The following is a 17776-nucleotide window of genomic DNA, read 5'->3' on the forward strand; positions in this document are numbered from 1 at the left end:
CGCGCGGCCCCGCCCACCGCGGACCCGCCCCTCCCACAGGGCATTGCGGCTTCCGCTCCGGGCAGCGCGGGTCGGAAGTGTCGGGTTGCCATGGTGAGGCCGGGAGCGGGGTCCGCCCCCGCGGCGCCCGGAGCCGCGCGGGGTCTGGAGCTCCGCCGGATCGAGTGACCCGCCGCGCGGCGTGAGCTGGCGCGCGGCCCGCGGTGCTGCAGGTGAGGCGCGCCCTGCGGGCGGGCGGCGCGCCGTGGGGGCCGGCGGGGCCTGCGCCGAGCGGAGCGCCGGCGGGCGTCGGGAGAGGCCGCTCGGGCCGCCCGGCGGAGGCCCCCGCAGTCGCTTCTCCCCTTTCCCCAAAGCGAAGTGGTGCCCCTCGCAGCCTGTTAGCCGTGGACTGGCCGGCGTTCTCCATCTTCCGAGGCGGACGCCGAGGCCCTGGGCACGCTCGGGGCGGGCGACCCGGCTTCTGAGGTAGGCTGGCGCGTGGGCTCGCCTGCACTCGGGGGTCGGGGTCGGGCGAGGAGTGCGGGCCAGTCCCCGAGCAGTTCTTGGGCTGGTTGGGGCGCAAAGCGTTGGTCCCCACGGAGCAAAGAAGGGGCGTGTGTGTGTGTGTGTGGACTCACTCAAGCCTGCCGAGCTCTCGGGGCCTTCCTCTCTGCTTCCTGGGGGTTACCGGACGGTGTTTCCCGGGGTGGTTCTTTTCCCCGAAGGACTGGCCCTAGTGTGCTTCAGGGCGGCAGAGCTGATACTACCCAGTGTGGAGAACTCCACGATGGAGCTGGTGGCTGCCTGATGAGATCTGCCCAGACGCTGGCTCCATGTTTTCAGCATGCCACATCAATGTTCTGAGCTTTTGAGGGGCCAGCTGCCTGTCTCTGTGCCAAGTCTCCGTCTCTGGCAGTGCTGTGATGGCTTCAGCCCATCCTTCACTCTCATCCCTGGACTGTTTCTTCCTTATTGGCAGAGACCGCCAGCTCAGGATCCTTCTGCCTCAGCCTCCAGAGTTCTCTGTGGTTTTAGGCCTGGGTCATGGTGCTGGGACCTGAGCTCTTCCTGGTTTGCTTCCTCCCCTGCTTAGGATATGCCTGGATTCTGCTCTTCCCAGAGTTGCCTGGGCTGGCAGATGCCTAACAAGGGGGCTCCAATATCTTTGGGCTCGATTTTGGGGCTGCATCTGAGGGATTCCTGAATCTCTGGTCTGTATTGGTAGCTGATTGCTATAATGTCTTCACTGTGTGCAGTTTAGGAGCCCTCGTAATGTATTGGCCCTCAGGTACTTGCTCTACCCTAAGTGTGCCCCATCCCAGTGCTTGCTCTGCATCCACCTGCTGAAGTACCTCACTCACAGCCTTGATTGTAACTTCCTCCTAGATGTCTCTGGCACTAAAGCATGCTTACCTGAGTGAAGGCATTTCTATATGATGTAACCAGTGCCCTATTCTGTTTTGTACATGAAGTGACCACCTGGTCTTTCACCAGTTGTTGTTTCTTGTGAGGCAGACACTGAGCTAAGCTATTCTTAGGATGCTAAATGGTATGTCAGAAGTTAAAATGTGGCCGGGTGTGGTGGCTCACTCCTGTAATGGTAGCTACCAGAGGCTGAGATCTGAAGATGGAGGTTCAAAGCCAGCCGGGGCACTAAAGAATGTGAGATGCTTATCTCCAAGTAACTACTAGGAAAGCTGAAGTGTCCACATGGCTCAAGGGGGTAGGGCTGTAGCCTTGAGCTGAAGAGCTCAGGGACAGTACCCAGGCCCAGAAGTCAAGCCCCATGACCGACCTAAAAGAAAAAAAATTAAAATGTGGTAAGAGTTTATAAAGTAATCACAGAAGATTGCTGAGGAGGTGACATTTAAGATGTAATCTGAGCCAAGTACTTACTGGTAGTTCATGTCTACAATTTTAGCTACTTGGGAGGCTGAGATCTGAGGATCACAGTTCAAATCTAGCCCAGGCAGGAAAGTCTATGAGACTCTGACCTCCAGTTAATCACCAGAAAACTGGAAGTGGCCCTGTGGCTCCAAGTGATAGTGTGCGAGCCTTGAGCAAAAGAGCTCAGGGATAGGCCAGGAGCATGGCCTAGTGGTAGCGTGCTTGCCTAGCATGCACAAATCCCTAGGTTTGATTCCCCAGAACAACATATACAGAAAAAGCCCGAAGCAGCACTGTGGCTCAAGTGGCAGAGTGCTAGTCTTGAGCAAAGTGTCTAAGGACAGTGCCCAGGACCACAGTTCAAGTCCCAAGACCGACCAAAAAACAACAAGAGTGCTCGCTTCGGCAGCACATATACTAAAATTGGAACGATGCAGAGAAGATTAACACGGCCCCTGCACAAGGATGACACGCAAATTCGTGAAGCGTTCCATATTTAAAACAACAACAACAAGAAAAACAACAAAAAAACCTTACTTTTTATTTTATATTTATTATTATTATTGTCAGTCCTGGGGCTTGAACTCAGGGGCTTGGGCACTGTCCTTGGACACTTTTTGCTCAGGGCTAGCACTCTGCCACTTAAGCCACAACACCACTTGTGGCCTTTTCTATGTATGTGGTATGGAGGAATCGAACTCAGGGCTCGCATGCTAGGCAAGCACTCTACCACTAGGCCAAACTCCCAGCCTTTTATTATGATTATCTTATTATTATTTTTTTTTTCTTGGTCATGGGGCTTGAACTCGACCTGGATATTGTCCCTCAGATCTTCAGCTCAAGGCTAGTACTCTGCCACTTGAGCTGGAGTACCACTTTTGGTTTTCTGGTGTTTAATTGGAGATAAGAGTCTCATAGACTTGGACTTTAATGCCTGGGAGGGCTTTGCACTGCATTCCTCAGAACTCACCCTCCTGAGTAGCTAGGATTACAGATGTGAGCTACCAGCGCCTGGTAAAAAGCTTACTTTTAAATTAAAAAATTAAAAAAAAAATCTTTACTAGGTGCCTGTGGGCTCATGCCAGTAATCCTAACTATTCAAGAGACTGAGATATGCTGATCGTGATTCAGAGTCAGCTTGGCACGAAAGTCTGTGAGACATGTCTCCAATTACCACCAGAAAACTGGAAGTGGAAGTGGCGCTGTGGTTCAAATGGGTAGTGCACTAGCCTTGAGCTGAAGAGCTTAGGGATAGCGCCCAGGCTCTGAGTTCAAGTCCCATGACTGACCAAAAACAAAAAATTATTTTTGTCAGGCACTAGTGGCTCATGCCTATAATTCTAGCTACTCAGGAGGCTGAGATCTGAGGATCATGGTTCAAAGCCAGCCCGGTCACAGAAGTCCAAATAAACAAGAGAAAACTGGAAGTGGGAGAAATGGCACTGTGGCTCGAGGGATAGGGAGGTAGCCTTGAGCTGAAGAGCTCAGAGACAGTGCCCAGGGCCAGAGTTCAAGTCCCATGACTGACAAAAACAATTTTTTTTTCTTTAAGAAGTTCAACAAATCAGTTTGTAAACACAGTGAATCTTGATCAGTTTCAGCCCTTTCTTAGTTCTCCATCTTTCCCAATTCAAACAGTTTGTATAGTTGATTTTGTCATTGTTGTACTTGACAGACCTGTTTCCACATCAGACCTTGGGGTCATGGCCCAGTAGAGCTATAGAACTACCTGAGGCAGTGCTAGTCAAGTGGTGCTGTGGCACTGGCTCCCTGGAAGTAGTCTTTTGCAATGCTACCCTCCTTCCCTCTGTCCTTTTCCTCTCCTTTTTCTGGCTGACTTTTTTTTTTTTTTTTTTTTTGTGCCAGTCCTGGGCTTGAGCTCAGGGCCTGAGCACTGTCCTTGGACTTTCTCAAGGCTAGAGCTCTACCACTTGAGCCTCAGCACCACTTCCAGCTTTTTTCTATGTATGTGGTACCAAGGAATCGAACCCTGGTCTTTGTACATGCTAGGCAAGCACTTTAACCACTAGGCCAAACTCCCAGCCCATTCTGGCTGACTTTTATCTTTAGTTCTTTTGCAATCTTTTTCAGATGCAGATATCTCATGCTTCCTAGCTTCATTCATTTGTGCAGCTAGGCCTCTGACACTTGGCTGTGAGTTAGTTTATTAGATTTCAGATCCAGGTAGCAAAAGGAAAGGAAAATAAAGAGGGAGATTCAGAGCCTTCTCTGATTTTATTTTTTCTTTTGCCAGTCCTGGGGCCTGAACTCAGGGCCTAAGCACAGTCCTTGGGTTTCTTAAGGCCAGGGCTCTACGACTTGAGCCACAGTACCACTTCCAGCTTTTTCTATATGTGTGGTACCAAGGACTCGAACCCAGGTGTTTGTGCATGCTTGGCTAGCACTCTACCACTAGGCCAAACTCCTGGCCTATCTCCTCTGATTTCTGAGGAGAAGCCTTTTCTAGATTTTCTTCCCTAGAAGAAGTTGCTCTGGGAGCCATCCTCCCTATGGCCTGACAGCTCCAGCTCTGAGTGGCTGTCCTGGGGTTCTCCCTCACCATAGGCAGCTGTATGGAGCTAAATGACAGTTCATTTTTGTAGATTGAAAACAGTAGAAGGTTTCCATTTCATAACAGTTCTCCTGCTTGTGCCAGGAAAAACCTGAGCCTCAGGCGAAGGTCAGGAAGGCATCTGAGACCAGAAGATGATCAGGATCAGCTACCTGCAGGACAGAATCTGTGACAGGCCCACATGGGTACACAGGCATGGTGCTACAATTTATTGGAGAATGCTGTGGAATCTTGGTGCTGCATGGCTGACATCAGAATAGAGTGTGAGAAAGTAGAGCCTATTTCCCTCCCTCCCTTTCTCCCCGCTTCCTCCCTACCCCTCCCTCCTCCTCTTCCTAAGTATGTGGTGCCAAGGAATTGAACCCAGGTCTTTGTGTATGCTAGGCAAGCCTTCTGCTTCTAGGCCAAACTACACAGCTCCTTCCTTCTTTCCTTCCTTCCTTCCTTCCTTCCTTCCTTCCTTCCCTCCTTCCTTCTCTCTCTCTGTCTCTTTCTTTCTTTTTTGCTTGCTTGCATGCTTGCTTGCTTGCTTTTCTGCTTTCTTGCTTTCTGTCCTGGGGCTTGAACTCAGGGCCTGAGCACTGTCCTTGGGCTTTCTCAAGGCCAGCACTCTACTACTTGAACCACAGCACCATTTCTGTCTTTTTCTGTATATGTGGTATGGAGGAATTGAACCCAGGACTTCATATATCCTAGGCAAGCATTCCACCACTATGCCACGCTCCTGGCCCCAGTAGAGCCTATTTCTTTTTCTTTTTCTTTTTTCTTTTTGCCAGTCCTGAGCTTAAGCTCAGGGCCTGAGCACTGTCCTTGGACTTTCTCAAGGCTAGAGCTCTACCACTTGAGCCTCAGCACCATTTTCGGCTTTTTTCTATGTATGTGGTACCGAGGAATCGAACCCGGGTCTTCGTGCATGCTGGGCAAGCGTTCTACCACTAGGCCAAACTCCCGGCCCAGTAGAGCCTATTTCTAAGTCATACCGACGAATGATAGATCAGCCTATGTGTAGTGGCTTAAAACAACTTCATTAGTCAGCCAGTTAGGGATGTGAAAATATCGAGCTCTTCTTGGTTCTCACTCATACTCAGAGCTGCAGTTAAGCTGACTGTGTCCTCTGTGGGGTCTAAGGGTTAGAGCCCTCGGTTGGTGCCTCCCTGGGGATTTTTCCACAGGGTGGAGTGTTCTCAGAACATGCGTGGCTGGCCTGCAGAGCATGTGGTCTGTGGGAGTGCAAGGAAGAAGTTATAGTGCCTTCTCTGATTTGACCCTGTGCACATTGGATTGAGATGTCTGCATCAGTAGAGCCATCATCAGGAATGGTCCTGCAGAGTCAAGAGTTGTACCTGGTTACCAGCTCTGTTAGTGAAGAGGGCAGAGAACACAGAGCTGAAGCTGAGAGGTTGAGGACAGTGTGGGGGACTGCTGGAGTGTTGGGGCTGTGATCCAGGTCACAAGAGTACAAGTTGCAGAGATTGAGATGTTGGGATGCTGGCTGCTTTGGTGACTAGGTGGATGGTGTAAGTAGGACAGATGGTAGAGACATGAAGGGTCATCCATAAGAGTTTATTTTGTCTGTGATGGGGCTTGAATTCTGGGCCAGAGCGCTATTCCTGAGCTCTTCAGCTCTAGGCTAGCACTCTACCAATTTGAGCCTCAGCACCACTTCCATTTTTCTGGTGGTTGATTGGAGATAAGAGTCTCACAGACTTTCATGCCAGGCTAGCTTTGAACCATGGTCCTCACATCTCAGCCTCCTGAGTAGCTAGGACTACCAGTATAAACCACTGGTACCCAGCTCATAAGAGTCCTTAGAGGGGCTAGGAGTTTGGCCTAGTGGTGGAGTGCTTGCCTAGCATGCATGAAGACCCAGGTTCGATTCCTCTGTACTACGTACATAGAAAAAGCCAGAAGTGGTGCCAAGGCTCAAGTGATAGAGCTCTAGCCTTGAGAAAGCCCAAGGACAGTGCTCAGGCCCTGAGTCCCAAGCCCAGGACAGGGGCGGGGAAGAATCTTTAGGGGCTGGGAATGTGGCTCTGTGGTTGAGAGCTCTACTAGAACAGAAGAAGCACAGGGATAGTGTCTTGACCTGAATTCAAGCCCCAGGACTGACCAGAAAAACCCAATAGTCTTGGCCAGGAGTTGGCAGGGAGTTTGGCCTAATGCTTGCCTAGCATGCACAAAGACAAAGGTTCAGTTCCTAGGTATCACATGCATAGCAAAGCCAGAAGTGGTGCTGTGGCTCAATGGTAGAGCTGTAGAGCTCTAGCCTTGAGGAAAGCCCAAGGACGGTGCTCAGGCCCTGAGTTCAGTCCCCAGCACTGGTAAAAAAACAAAACAAAGCAAAGCAAAGCAAAACAACAACAACAATAACAACAACAAAAAAAAAACAGTCTTTAGAATAGCAGGAATTTAGCCATAGTGTGTGTGTCTGTGTCTGTGTCTGTGTGTGTGAGTGAGTGAGGAGTGAGGAGTGAGTGAGTGAGTGAGTGCTGTAAGATGGTAAGGGCTGGTACTGGTCACTGTAACTGTCATTCCAGATAGGACTACTAGGGAAAAAAGAGAGAACAGGGTTCTGTAGCCTTAGTAAGGAATGAAAGGTTTGTGCCACTTTTTCATGTCTTGGGCCCAAGGCCCCAGGGAAAAGGAATCAGCTTGTTCAGGAAAGTGTGTGGGGCTGGCTTGTGTTGGCTGAAGCCCAAAGGATTAGAAGGTTGGGGGGAAGGAGAAGTCTGGGTCTGGAGCCTTGGCTCATCTGCTCAGCCCAGTTCTCTGAAGGTTTCTCCTACAAATGCTACCCTTATGCAGCGTTTGCAGAGTCTTAGTGTCTGAGATTTCCAGTCCCACCTGTGCTTTCCGAAAGCCTCCTTTATGCTATGTGAGCACAGGGTCCATTGTGTCTCCTCCTTTTAATTTGTGTGTATTAGGTTCTGGGGAGGTAAATAGCTGTTGACATCTCCCTGGAGTCTGTGTCATCTGTCCATAAACTCTTAGTCCTTTACCTCTGCCTTGCTTGAGGATCATTTCATCAGTCTTGGTCATTGTACATGTTCCATTTTGTTTATTGCCAGTCCTTGAACTCAGCCTGGGCTCTGTCTCTGACCCTGTCTGTGCATAGGCCAGTGCTCTACCACTTGAGCCACAGCACTACTTTCAACTTTTTTTTTTCTGTTCATGTAGTTACTGAGGAATTGACTTCAGGGTTTCATGCATGTTAGACAAGCACTCTACCACTAAGCCACATTCCTAGCCTGTAGGTTTTATTTTTGTTTTACAATGTATTTAAAAATTAAGTGTAATTAGTCAATTTTGGGTGGGGATTTTGGCCTAGTGGTAGAGTGCTTGCCTAGCATGCACGAAGACCTGCGCTCGAGTCCTCAGTACCACATACATAGAAAAAAGCCGGAAATTATGCTGTAGCTCAAGTCGTAGAGTGCTAGCTTTGAGCAAAAGTGTCCAAGGACAGTACCCAGGCTCTGAGTTCAAGCCCCAGGACTGGCAAAATAAATAAATAAATACATAAAGGCATTTCTCTATGCTAGTATTACAGAACATCTACCCTCTGTCTATGCAGGTTTCTAATGGTGGGCCATATGTGTGCTGTCATAGCTCACTGTGAGGAGTGAGGAGGGTCCTGCACTGTTTCTTATGTAACTTTTTTCCCCCCCCATGGACAGTGGCTAGAGTTCCTCAACCTCTTTTCTACCATGGGTCCTGAGATGCTGTGGGCCAGGGACAGCCTGTGACCCCAGGAACAAACCACGGAACTGAGCTGCCCTTCCCAGTGGTCTAGCAGGGCTGTTCTGAGTCCTGCGTGTGCTTTCACGTGGCCCCCTGAGATTCCCTTGTACAGCCCCCGCTCCTTGGGGTCCTTCCTAAATGTACAGGTGAGTCTGTGTATCTGTGACACCTTTATTCTGGACCATTGTTAGTACTTTACAGCCACTCTGCTGAGACATCAAGCTCTGCCTGTCCTGTTGACAGGCTGACATGTATGACGTTATTCTGCAAAACAATCATACGTGATGTTTTCCAGAATAGTTGTGCCAGACATTTGGCTGGTAGTTGGCCTGGGTATAGACCCTGAGCACTTATGCTCAAGGCTAGTGCTCTACTACTTCGAACCACAGCCCCACTTCTGGTTTTATGGTAGTTTATTGGAGATAAGGGTGGCAGGCACTTTCCTGTCATTCTAGCTACTCAGCCTCCTGAGTAGCTAGGATTGCAGGCGTGCGCCACCATTGCCTGGCTGAGACTCCCGTTTTTTGCTGATGGATATGGTAGTCAAGATCAGCTCTTCTGGTTGTAAGTTACAGGAATTAACTCCAGTAGGTCTAGTGGAGTCCCCTGAATGGCCGGGACACTTAGTATCCACAGGGACTCCTGTGTTAGCTGCCCAGCTGTGGCTCTACTACCCTGTCGAGCAGACTTCCTGTGTGATACACAGCTGGAGGCAGGAGGCTCTCTCTATACCTGTGGGTGCTGCCCCTGCTGTCTTCCCTATCTGCGCAATGGATTTTAATGGGGAGCTCCCGGAAGGGGTGGTGGAGGTATTGGAAGGACACAGTTCAGGTCTGGCCTATAGAGGGCACCCCGTCTCCTGTCCCATCTCGGCTTTTCTCTGAGCCGCTTTCCTCCATGCACCTCCTACCTTCCGTCTTTTGTCTGCGTAGCACATCACTTGTCACGATCCCAGGGCCCTTGAGGCTGCCCATTGCTGGGCTTTTGCTGTGTCATGTCTTAAGGGGGTGTGAGAGGCATTATGGAGGATGGTTAATAGGACAGCTCTGGATTGTGTAGAGTAACAGCAGAGACCTTTAGTTGGATATGGTGGCAGTGGGAATAGGTGAGATGTTGAGAATATGAGGTTCTGGCAGTCCGCGGGCTTGGGTATATTTTCGCTTGGCCTGGGCTGGGGTCTGGGTGCTATCCTTGGACAAAGGTCAGCTTTGTCAGGGAGTCACAGAGCAGTGTGTTTCTCTGCGTTGAAAAGGGTAGAGGTGGACCGTGCCCAGTGTCCTCTCAGGAGCCTTCTCCACACTGGATCATGCATCCTGATACCGCTCACCCAGGCTTGAGGCTGAGTGCGGTGTACATCAGCCAGATTGTCTGTGTGACATTCCAGGGAGGCTTGGGGAGGCTTTGTGGACTGAGGCAGTAGCTGCCCTGCTCAGCCCTTCTCTTGGCCTGAGTGTTTGAGTGTGGTGGCCTCTTGGTAGGATGCTGCTCTGCTCAGTCAACCAGCCACTATGTTTTTTTTTTCTTTTTTGCCAGTCCTGGGACTTGAACTCGGGGCCTAAACAGTGTTCTTGGGCTTTTTTTTTTCTTTTCCTCAAGGCTAGTGGTCTGCCACTTGAGCCACAGCACTACTTCCAGCTCTTTTCTGTGTATGGGGTACCAAAGAATCAAACCCAGGTCTTCGTGAATGCTAGGTGAGCACTCTACAACTAGACCAAACTCCCGGCCTCTCAAGGACTTTTTAGTGCCCTGGGTGGTTTGAACGGCAATCCTCAGATCTCACCCTCCTGAGTAGCTAGGATTACAGGCGTGAGCCACCGCACCCAGCCGCCGCCGCCGCCGCCGCTGCTACTTCTTATTCTTATTATTTTGCCAGTCCTGGGCCTAGAACTCAGGGCCTGAGCCTTGTCCTTGGGCTTTCTCAAGGCACGGGCCCTACCGCGTGAGCCATAGCACCACTTTCAGCTTTTTCTATGTGTGTGGTATCGAGGAATCCAACCTGGGATTTTGTGCACGCTAGGCAAGAACTCTACCCCTGCGCCAAACTCCCGGCCCCAGGAGTACATTTCTTTTTGGACAGGGTCACCCTTCATGTCTAGTAGGGAGCAGGTGCTACGCCTTAGTGTGTTCATTTGGGTCGGCAGCCAAGGACCAGGTGGGCAAGAGGAATATCAAACTGCAGCTGGCCTTTGGCTACCCTGACCCCTGAGTCTGGCTTCTGGGAGATCTAGAGAGTTAGGAGCCTACAGTTCAGCCCCAGCTTAGTTCTAGATTGTCAGAGTAACTACCTGCAGAGGGGGCTTGAGGCTCCCTGACTCATATTGACTGCTTCCCTTTTTCCTTTCTTTTCTTTATTCTTTTCTGTTTACATGGTACTGAGGAATCCCACCCAGGGCTTCATTCATGCCAAGCAAGCACTCTATGGCTCAGCCACAGTCACAGCCCCTGCTTCCTTTCTTCTGAGAGGAAGAAGTGAAGCTGGGCAAACCCCCAGCCCAGTGTTGGCCAGAGGGGCCATGCTTTTCCCTTTTCCCGGGCTGTGCCTCAGGGGCGCAACAAAACACAAAGGCCAGCATAGGTTCTATTTGAAAAAATGTCTGCTCTCCTTGGGTTTTCTGTTGTGCATTGTGTAGGACAAGGGCCTAAAATACTTTTCCTTCTACCAGATGATAGAGGTGGGGATACCTTTTTTTTTTTTTAATCTTGACTTTGTGGTTTGAACTCTGGGCCTGGGTGCTGTCCCTGAGCTCTTCAGCTCAAGGCTCCTGCCTACTCCTGGAGCCACAGAGCCACTTCCATTGGGGTGGAGATACCTTGCTTGGGGCATCTCCCTGGTAGGGTGCTGATGATTGAGAGGTGTAGGCCCTGCCTTCCCAGCCCCTTCAGAGAGGAGGGTGTTTACTGCAGTGGCAGCCAGGAGCAGGGTTCTACCATGCCTGTGGGGTCTGCCATCAGGTACTCAGGTGGAGATGCTAGCAGCTGCCTGAGGATCCAGCTGGCCTGTCTTAAATAGGGACTTTGTATCCGAGGGGGGGGGAGAGCACGCACACAAGAGCAAGGTCAGGCCTCTGGGCAGCAGAGTGCCTTCTCTGGCCTCAGTAGCCATGAGCATGGTGGGCAAGAAGCAGTTGCTCAGAGGGAGAGTGCCACTGGGAAAGCTCTTGATCTATAGGAGCTGTGAGTTTTTGTATGTCCCGACCCTAAACAGCTTCAACTGGGTGCACAGGGCACTTAATCTAGGCAGATTAAACCTGCAGAATGGCTCCAGGTCTCAGGAGGAACCTGACAGGACTGATGTGGCGAACCCAGCAGTCCCCTTCATGGCAGAAGCTGGTGTTCACAGAGATCCCCTTGTACCTGGTCATAGAAAATGTGGGTGTGGCCTGGTACCTGGAGAAGAGGACTCTGATTAGGTCTCCTCTGCATGTAGTTTGGCCCTGTCTTCTCTAGATCTGGCTTCGAGCATCCCAGTGACTGCTGGGCTTCTTTCCCAGCTCTCCTCATGACAGGTGGGTCACCTATACCAGTGTCCAAACAGCTTTTTTTTTTTTTTTTTTGCCAGTCCTGTTCCTTGAACTCAGGGCCGGAGCACTGTCCTGGGCTTTCTCAAAGCTAGAGCTCTACCCCTTGAGCCTCAGCACCACTTCTGGCTTTTCTCTATGTATGTGGTACTGAAGACTCGAACCCAGGTCTTCGTGCATGCTAGGCAAGCACTCTACCACTAGGCCAAATTCCTGGCCCCTGGCTTTTTTCTATATATGTTGTACCGAGGAATCAAACCTGGGTCTTTCTGCATGCTAGACAAACACTGTACCACCAGGTCAAACTCCCAGCCTATACGACTCTAGCTTTTAGTGTAGCCCAGGATGGCTGGAGTACTGACTGGCTGGCATCTTATTGAAGAGCAGACGATAAGATTGGGAGCTATCTGGTCAGGCCAGGTGAAGACCCAGGAGGCGGATGTCGTTGGACCAGCCCCGCTAGCCCTAACGTAGCTCCACACGGATAGCTAGACCTGGTTCTGCTGGCCTGTCCTGCAGCCTGCAACATTGTCTTGAAGGGGGTGGGAGCTGAGGTGTCCTTTTTGCCCTTTCCTGGGTGTGTGCTGTGCTGACAGCGGGTAAATTGCACATAGGGCAAGACCCTAAGATGCCAGGGAGTCAGGGTTCATCTGAGCTCACCTGCCTTGCCCCATGATCTGGTCTTGATGAGCTTCCTCATTTACTCCTCAGGTGTGTGCGGCTGCTGAAAGGGGAGGCTCCTCTAAGGACGTGTTTACAAGCTCCGTGTCCCCTCTACTCCCCAGCTACGCAGGAATTCTTAGCCCTGGACACTGGGAGCTGGGACTGGCCCCATGCTCATTTTCTTTGGCCATACCTCCTTAGTCCTAGTGTGCTGTTTGGAAGACGGTAGGGAGGGGCCGGCATGGGAGGAGAGCAGACTCCCAGGGGCAGTCAAGAGCCCAGCAGTTGATTGCCTCTGCCCTTCCGTCCTCTGGCAGAGTGCCAGGAAGCTGGAACTTTGTTATCTGGGTAATTTGCTTCAGACCCTGGACTGAAGCCTCCCGGGTCTTAGGGCTACTTCCTAAAGGCTGTGCACCCTGACCCCAAGGAGGAGGAGGAGAGGCGCTGCAGGGGCACAGCCCTGCTGGCTGGAGCAGCTGAGGTGTCAGGCTTGCCTGGGGATCAGCTGCACTACCCGCACACCCTCCCTGTCCAGGCTGTGCCTGGACCTGATCACAGCGTAGGGCCTCCTGACCCAGCCTTGCAAGGGGCAAAGGGCACCAGGCCTTGGAAAGGGGATGCCCTCAAGGGTGTCAGTTCAGCCAACTGCCCCACCCCTCAGGCCTAGCCTGGTCCCTGAGTCCCCCACTGTGGTGACCCGAGGAGTCCTGTGGGCAGCCGTCCCCCACCATGGCCGAGCACCTGGAGCTGCTGGCGGAGATGCCCATGGTGGGCAGGATGAGCACCCAAGAGCGGCTAAAGCATGCCCAGAAGCGACGTGCTCAGCAGGTGAAGATGTGGGCCCAGGCTGAGAAGGAGGCCCAGGGCAAGAAGGGCCGTGGGGAGCAGTCTCAGAAGGAGGTCGCTGACCGGGGGCCTCAGAAGCAGGTTCTCTTCCCTCCCAGTGTCGTCCTTCTGGAGGCTGCCGCCCGGAACGACCTGGAGGAAGGTGAGTGTGCACAGTGGATGCTCTTCTGCATCTCATGTTGGGCTCAGAATTGGACCTAGGTCTGTGGACATCCCGGGAACCCACCAGCCACAGGGAGGTCCCAGGTCCCTTGGACACTGTCCTGCAGTGAGACTGTGCACAGAAGGTCCCAGTTTGAGGTCAGTGGGGTTGACAGGGCCAGGCCACAGGGTGGGCCCAGAGGGTCCTGTAGAGTCCAGGTCTTGGCTTCCCTGGGTGGCCCTCATTGCCTCAGTGCCGGTGTGCCTGGATCTTCACACAGGGAGCACGGATTGGTAATACTCACCTCTAGAGGCAGAATAGGGATGGCCAGGCCCAGGCTGAGACCCAGAACGTACATGAGTTGCTTTTGCTCATTGCTGTCCCAGGCTCTGCTTTTGACTCTTGTTAGAACCTTCCCAACCCCATGACAGACCTGATCTGACAGCAGGCGCTGTAGCTCCCCTGGGTGCAGCCCTGGGGCTGGGAAGAAGTGGGGTGTTAGTGTCTCTTGAGGGCTCTTCCTGCTTCCTCTAGGACAGAGGGTGAGGAGGAGGGCAGTGCCTTCTGAGAGGCCTAGTGGCAGAGGGAGTGGAAGAAGGTACTGTGGATATGCTGTGGGTCTGGCTGCAGGGAACTGTGGGAAGAAAGAGGGTGTGTCCTGCACACCAGGGAGAACCTCTGGTGACCTTGACAAGAGCTGGGGCATGGGTGGGAGCTCTCTAGGGGAGTGAGGGTGGGGATAAAGCCTCACCTGACCTTAGGAAAGAGGAGGAGAGGATGGGCCCCACCACGCTGGGAATGGACCGGACCCTTGGACAGTCACCTCCCTCTGCACTCCAGCTGGTGGCGGTGGCAGCAGTGGGACGGGGAGTGGAGTGTGGGATTACTGGCAAGCTGCCTTCAGGAGGGTCCTGAGGGGTCCTGAGCGGCGGGTGTATACTGTGACCCGGGAGTGTTGGGCTGCCATGCCTGTGGTTCCCGTGGGGCAGACATGCCCACGACTCCTGAATCCATGTGCGCCCGGGCTGTAGCGCAGTGGGTCACATAAGCTCTTCACAGCCTCACCTCCACTTGCCTCACCCTTCTTGCAGTCCACCAGTTCCTCAAGAGTGGGGTCAGCCCTGACCTGGCCAATGAAGACGGCCTGACGGCGCTGCACCAGGTCAGCCCGTGCAGGGTCGGGGGTGGGAGATCGGCTAGGGCTCTGGTGCTCAGGTTGCTTGTTTGCAGTGCTGCATCGATGACTTTCAAGAGATGGTGCAGCAGCTCCTGGAGGCTGGGGCTGACGTTAATGCTCGTGACAGTGAGTGCTGGACGCCTCTGCATGCTGCAGCCACCTGCGGCCACCTGCGTCTTGTGGAGCTCCTCATTTCCCGGTAGGGCCCGCTTGAGGCCTGTCAAGAAGGGGCTTCAACACAGATAGCTTCTCAGGTGGTCCCTCTGGTTCTGCTGACCCGCCTGGTACTCCCAGGGCCGAATACTCACTGTGGTCACGTCCTGCTGGGCAAGCTGGCCTCCAGTTCTGGCCTAATGACTAACCCAGCTCTACATGGAGAAGTACCATCTTGGTCAGCGTTGAAAGTGGAATTGCCGGCTGGGAGCTTGGCCCAGTGGTAGCGTGCTTGCCTAGCATGCACGAAGACCTGGGTTCTATTCTTCGGTACCACATATATAGAAAAAAACCGGAAGTGGTGCTGTGGCTAAAGTGGTAGAGCTCTAGCCTTGAAAAAGCCCCAGGACAGTGCTCAGGCCCTGAGCTCAAGCCCAGGACTGGCAAAACAAAACAAAACAAAACACACAAGGGAAGCCCTTATTTACAACTAGGAGAAAGGGAAGCAGAGGAAACAGGTGACTTCAGCAGCCTTCTGTTACCCTGCCTCTCTAATAGATCAGAGGGAAGGAGCTTAGCCAGCCTCACACGGGTGTGTAGTCTGTCACATCCAAGTGACTCAGCAGGGGGCGGAGGTGAAGAGTGGGTTGGCAGGCCCTTTGGGCTCCCCGCTGACAGCTGGTCATGCCTCAGCAGGTGGGTTTCACATCCCAGACAGCTCCAGCCCTGTTTTTCCTGCATCCTGCTGTAGGTGCATCCACTGTATTGGGGCAGGTGCAGATAGGTGCCTTGAGCCTGGGACCCAGATAAGTATAGACTTCCAGATGGGCTGTCTGGTTTAAGGACAGGATCTAGGGCTGTGGGTGGCCACCTCTCCCAGCAGCAGGTGGGGTGTGGGCCTCCTCCTCATTCTGTCCTCACCTCCCTAGGACAGAGGAGGCTAGGGGCCTCTGCAGAGGGAGAACCTGCTGAGAGAGGGATGGGCTCCCGGAATGAGAGGTCCTGACACTAGTGCCTGTCTGTCCGCTCCACAGCGGCGCCGATCTCCTGGCAGTAAACACTGATGGAAACATGCCCTATGACCTGTGTGAGGATGAGCAGACGCTGGACTGCCTCGAGACGGCCATGGCTAACCGTGGTGAGTGCACGCTGCCCGCTGCTGGGGCTGGGCCCCAGCAGCCTCTCTCTGAGCCTGCCGCCCCGTAGGTATCACCCAAGACAGCATCGAGGAGGCCCGGGCAGTGCCAGAGCTTCGCATGCTCGATGACCTCCAGAGCCAGCTGCATGCTGGGGCTGACCTCAGTGAACCCCTGGATAATGGGGCCACGCTGGTGAGGACCTGGCCATGGGGAGGGGTCTGGGTGGGTGCTTCTGCAGAGGGCTGGTGGGGCCAGGATTCAAGGCCTGGTGACCTTTCTGCAGCTGCACATCGCTGCCGCTAATGGGTTCAGTGAGGTGGCTGCCCTTCTCCTGGAGCATGGAGCCAGCCCGAGTGCCAAGGACCAGGATGGCTGGGAGCCGCTGCATGCTGCAGCATACTGGGGCCAGGTGAGTATGCGGCAGAGGCAGGCGGGTGACTCCCAGCCCCAGCTGGAGCCCTTAGCGCCTGCTGGCTGCCCTCAGGTGCACCTGGTGGAGCTGCTCGTGGCACATGGGGCTGACCTGAATGGGAAGTCGCTGCTGGACGAGACACCTCTTGGTGAGTGTGAAGCCTGCCTCTGCGCGGGGACAGATGGGGGAGGCGTGGCTGTGACATCTCCACCCCGCTTTCCTCAGATGTGTGTGGGGATGACGAGGCGAGGGCCAAGCTTCTAGAGCTGAAGCACAAGCAGGATGCTCTCCTCCGAGCCCAGGGCCGCCAGCGCTCCCTGCTCCGTCGGCGAACCTCAAGTGCAGGCAGCCGAGGGTGAGCCTGCCTCCCGCCACGGACCCTGCCTGCCCCAGCCACACTCCCAGCAGCCTCTCCTACCCATTCACATCTCCCTCCCACTCAGGAAAGTGGTGCGGCGAGTGAGCCTGACCCAGCGCACAAACCTGTACCGCAAGGAGCACGCCCAGGAAGCCATGGTGTGGCAGCAGCCGTCACCTGCCAGTCCAGAGACGCCAGAGGATGACGAGGACCGGCAGACCAGCGCTGAGCTCCGCCTGCAGCACCCAGAGGTGAGCACGGGGCCTGTGAGGCCTTGGTGGGGGAGCCTGGACTGTGGTCTGGCTCCAGGGCCTCTTCCTCTGTCTGCGCTGGCCCCATGTGGAGGTGGAAGGCCCGGTGACCTTGCACTCCCAGATGGGCTGGTGGGTGGCTGATCACAGTGGTGGGCAGCTGGCTGGCCTACCTCCCCTCCAGGTCTACTCCACCCTGCCGCTGCAGGCGAGGGGATGCCTTCCTGATGGCCTGTGGGGCCCTGGCTCTGCCCACAGGAGGAAGACCCTAAGATGGCCAGGACACACAATGGCCGGGTAGGGCTCCCCCCAGGACGGCACCTGTACTCCAAGCGGCTGGACCAGAGCGTCTCCTACCAGCTGAGCCCCCTGGAGAATGCTGTTCCTGATTCCCTTGTCCGGGATAAGGCTCACCACACCCTGGCACAGCTCAAGCGTCAGCGAGCTGCTGCCAAGCTTCAGCGACCAACTTCTGAGGGGCCTCAGGCCTTAGAGTGTGGCCTGCATGACACTGAGAACTCTCAGCCTGATTGTGACTCCAGGGCACTGGGGGACCCACCCCTGCTCAAGCTCACCGCTCCCTCCGAGGAGGCCCCTGTGGAGAAGAGGCCATGCTGCCTGCTCATGTGAGGGGCCCTCCCTCCCCGGGGCTGAGGGGCCAGTACAGCACCTCCTTGGCTTCCACTGCCTAGGGTGCCCGCTGCCCCACTCAGGGATGGACCTGTGGGCGAGAAGACTGCAAAGACCATTTGTCCTGGGACTCTTGATAAAGGCTGTCTGCCACGGAGCCTTCCTGTGTCTCACTGGGGAGGGGCAGACTGCATCTGCAGCAGGGGCCTGCCAGGCCTCGGAGCACCCTGGCCCGGCCTGTGTGTGCATGTGAGGGCTTGCAGGAGGCGGCCTGTGCCCCTGCGTGGGAGAACTCGCAAAGAAGAAGCTTA

The 17776-nt window shown here is 54.0% G+C and overlaps 1 protein-coding gene and 1 non-coding gene across 4 annotated transcripts; both read left to right on the forward strand.

Annotated features, from left to right (window-relative positions):
- Positions 1-75: 75 nt before the first annotated feature.
- Ppp1r16a (protein phosphatase 1 regulatory subunit 16A) lies at positions 76-17676 on the forward strand. 3 transcript variants are annotated; one of them, XM_090339617.1, is made up of 11 exons: positions 76-212; positions 12406-13345; positions 14437-14507; positions 14576-14721; positions 15710-15813; positions 15882-16006; positions 16098-16223; positions 16299-16374; positions 16452-16581; positions 16670-16835; positions 17094-17676. In XM_090339617.1, exons 2-11 carry the CDS (start codon positions 13087-13089, stop codon positions 17463-17465), a joined length of 1575 nt encoding a protein of 524 aa, XP_090195743.1. In that variant the 5' UTR covers positions 76-212; positions 12406-13086; the 3' UTR covers positions 17466-17676. The 3 variants fall into 3 exon arrangements, with proteins under 3 accessions (XP_090195743.1, XP_090195742.1, XP_090195744.1); XM_090339616.1 differs by lacking the exon at positions 76-212 and adding an exon at positions 247-465; XM_090339618.1 differs by lacking the exon at positions 76-212 and adding an exon at positions 11660-11682.
- LOC150059389 (U6 spliceosomal RNA) lies at positions 2260-2366 on the forward strand. The gene has a single exon (XR_016536729.1). It is a non-coding gene; the product is annotated as a U6 spliceosomal RNA (small nuclear RNA).
- Positions 17677-17776: the final 100 nt, after the last annotated feature.

The sequence above is a fragment of the Megascapheus bottae genome, chromosome 9 (assembly GCF_031878675.1).
Source record: "Megascapheus bottae isolate mThoBot1 chromosome 9, mThoBot2.hap1, whole genome shotgun sequence".
NCBI lineage: Eukaryota > Metazoa > Chordata > Mammalia > Rodentia > Geomyidae > Megascapheus > Megascapheus bottae.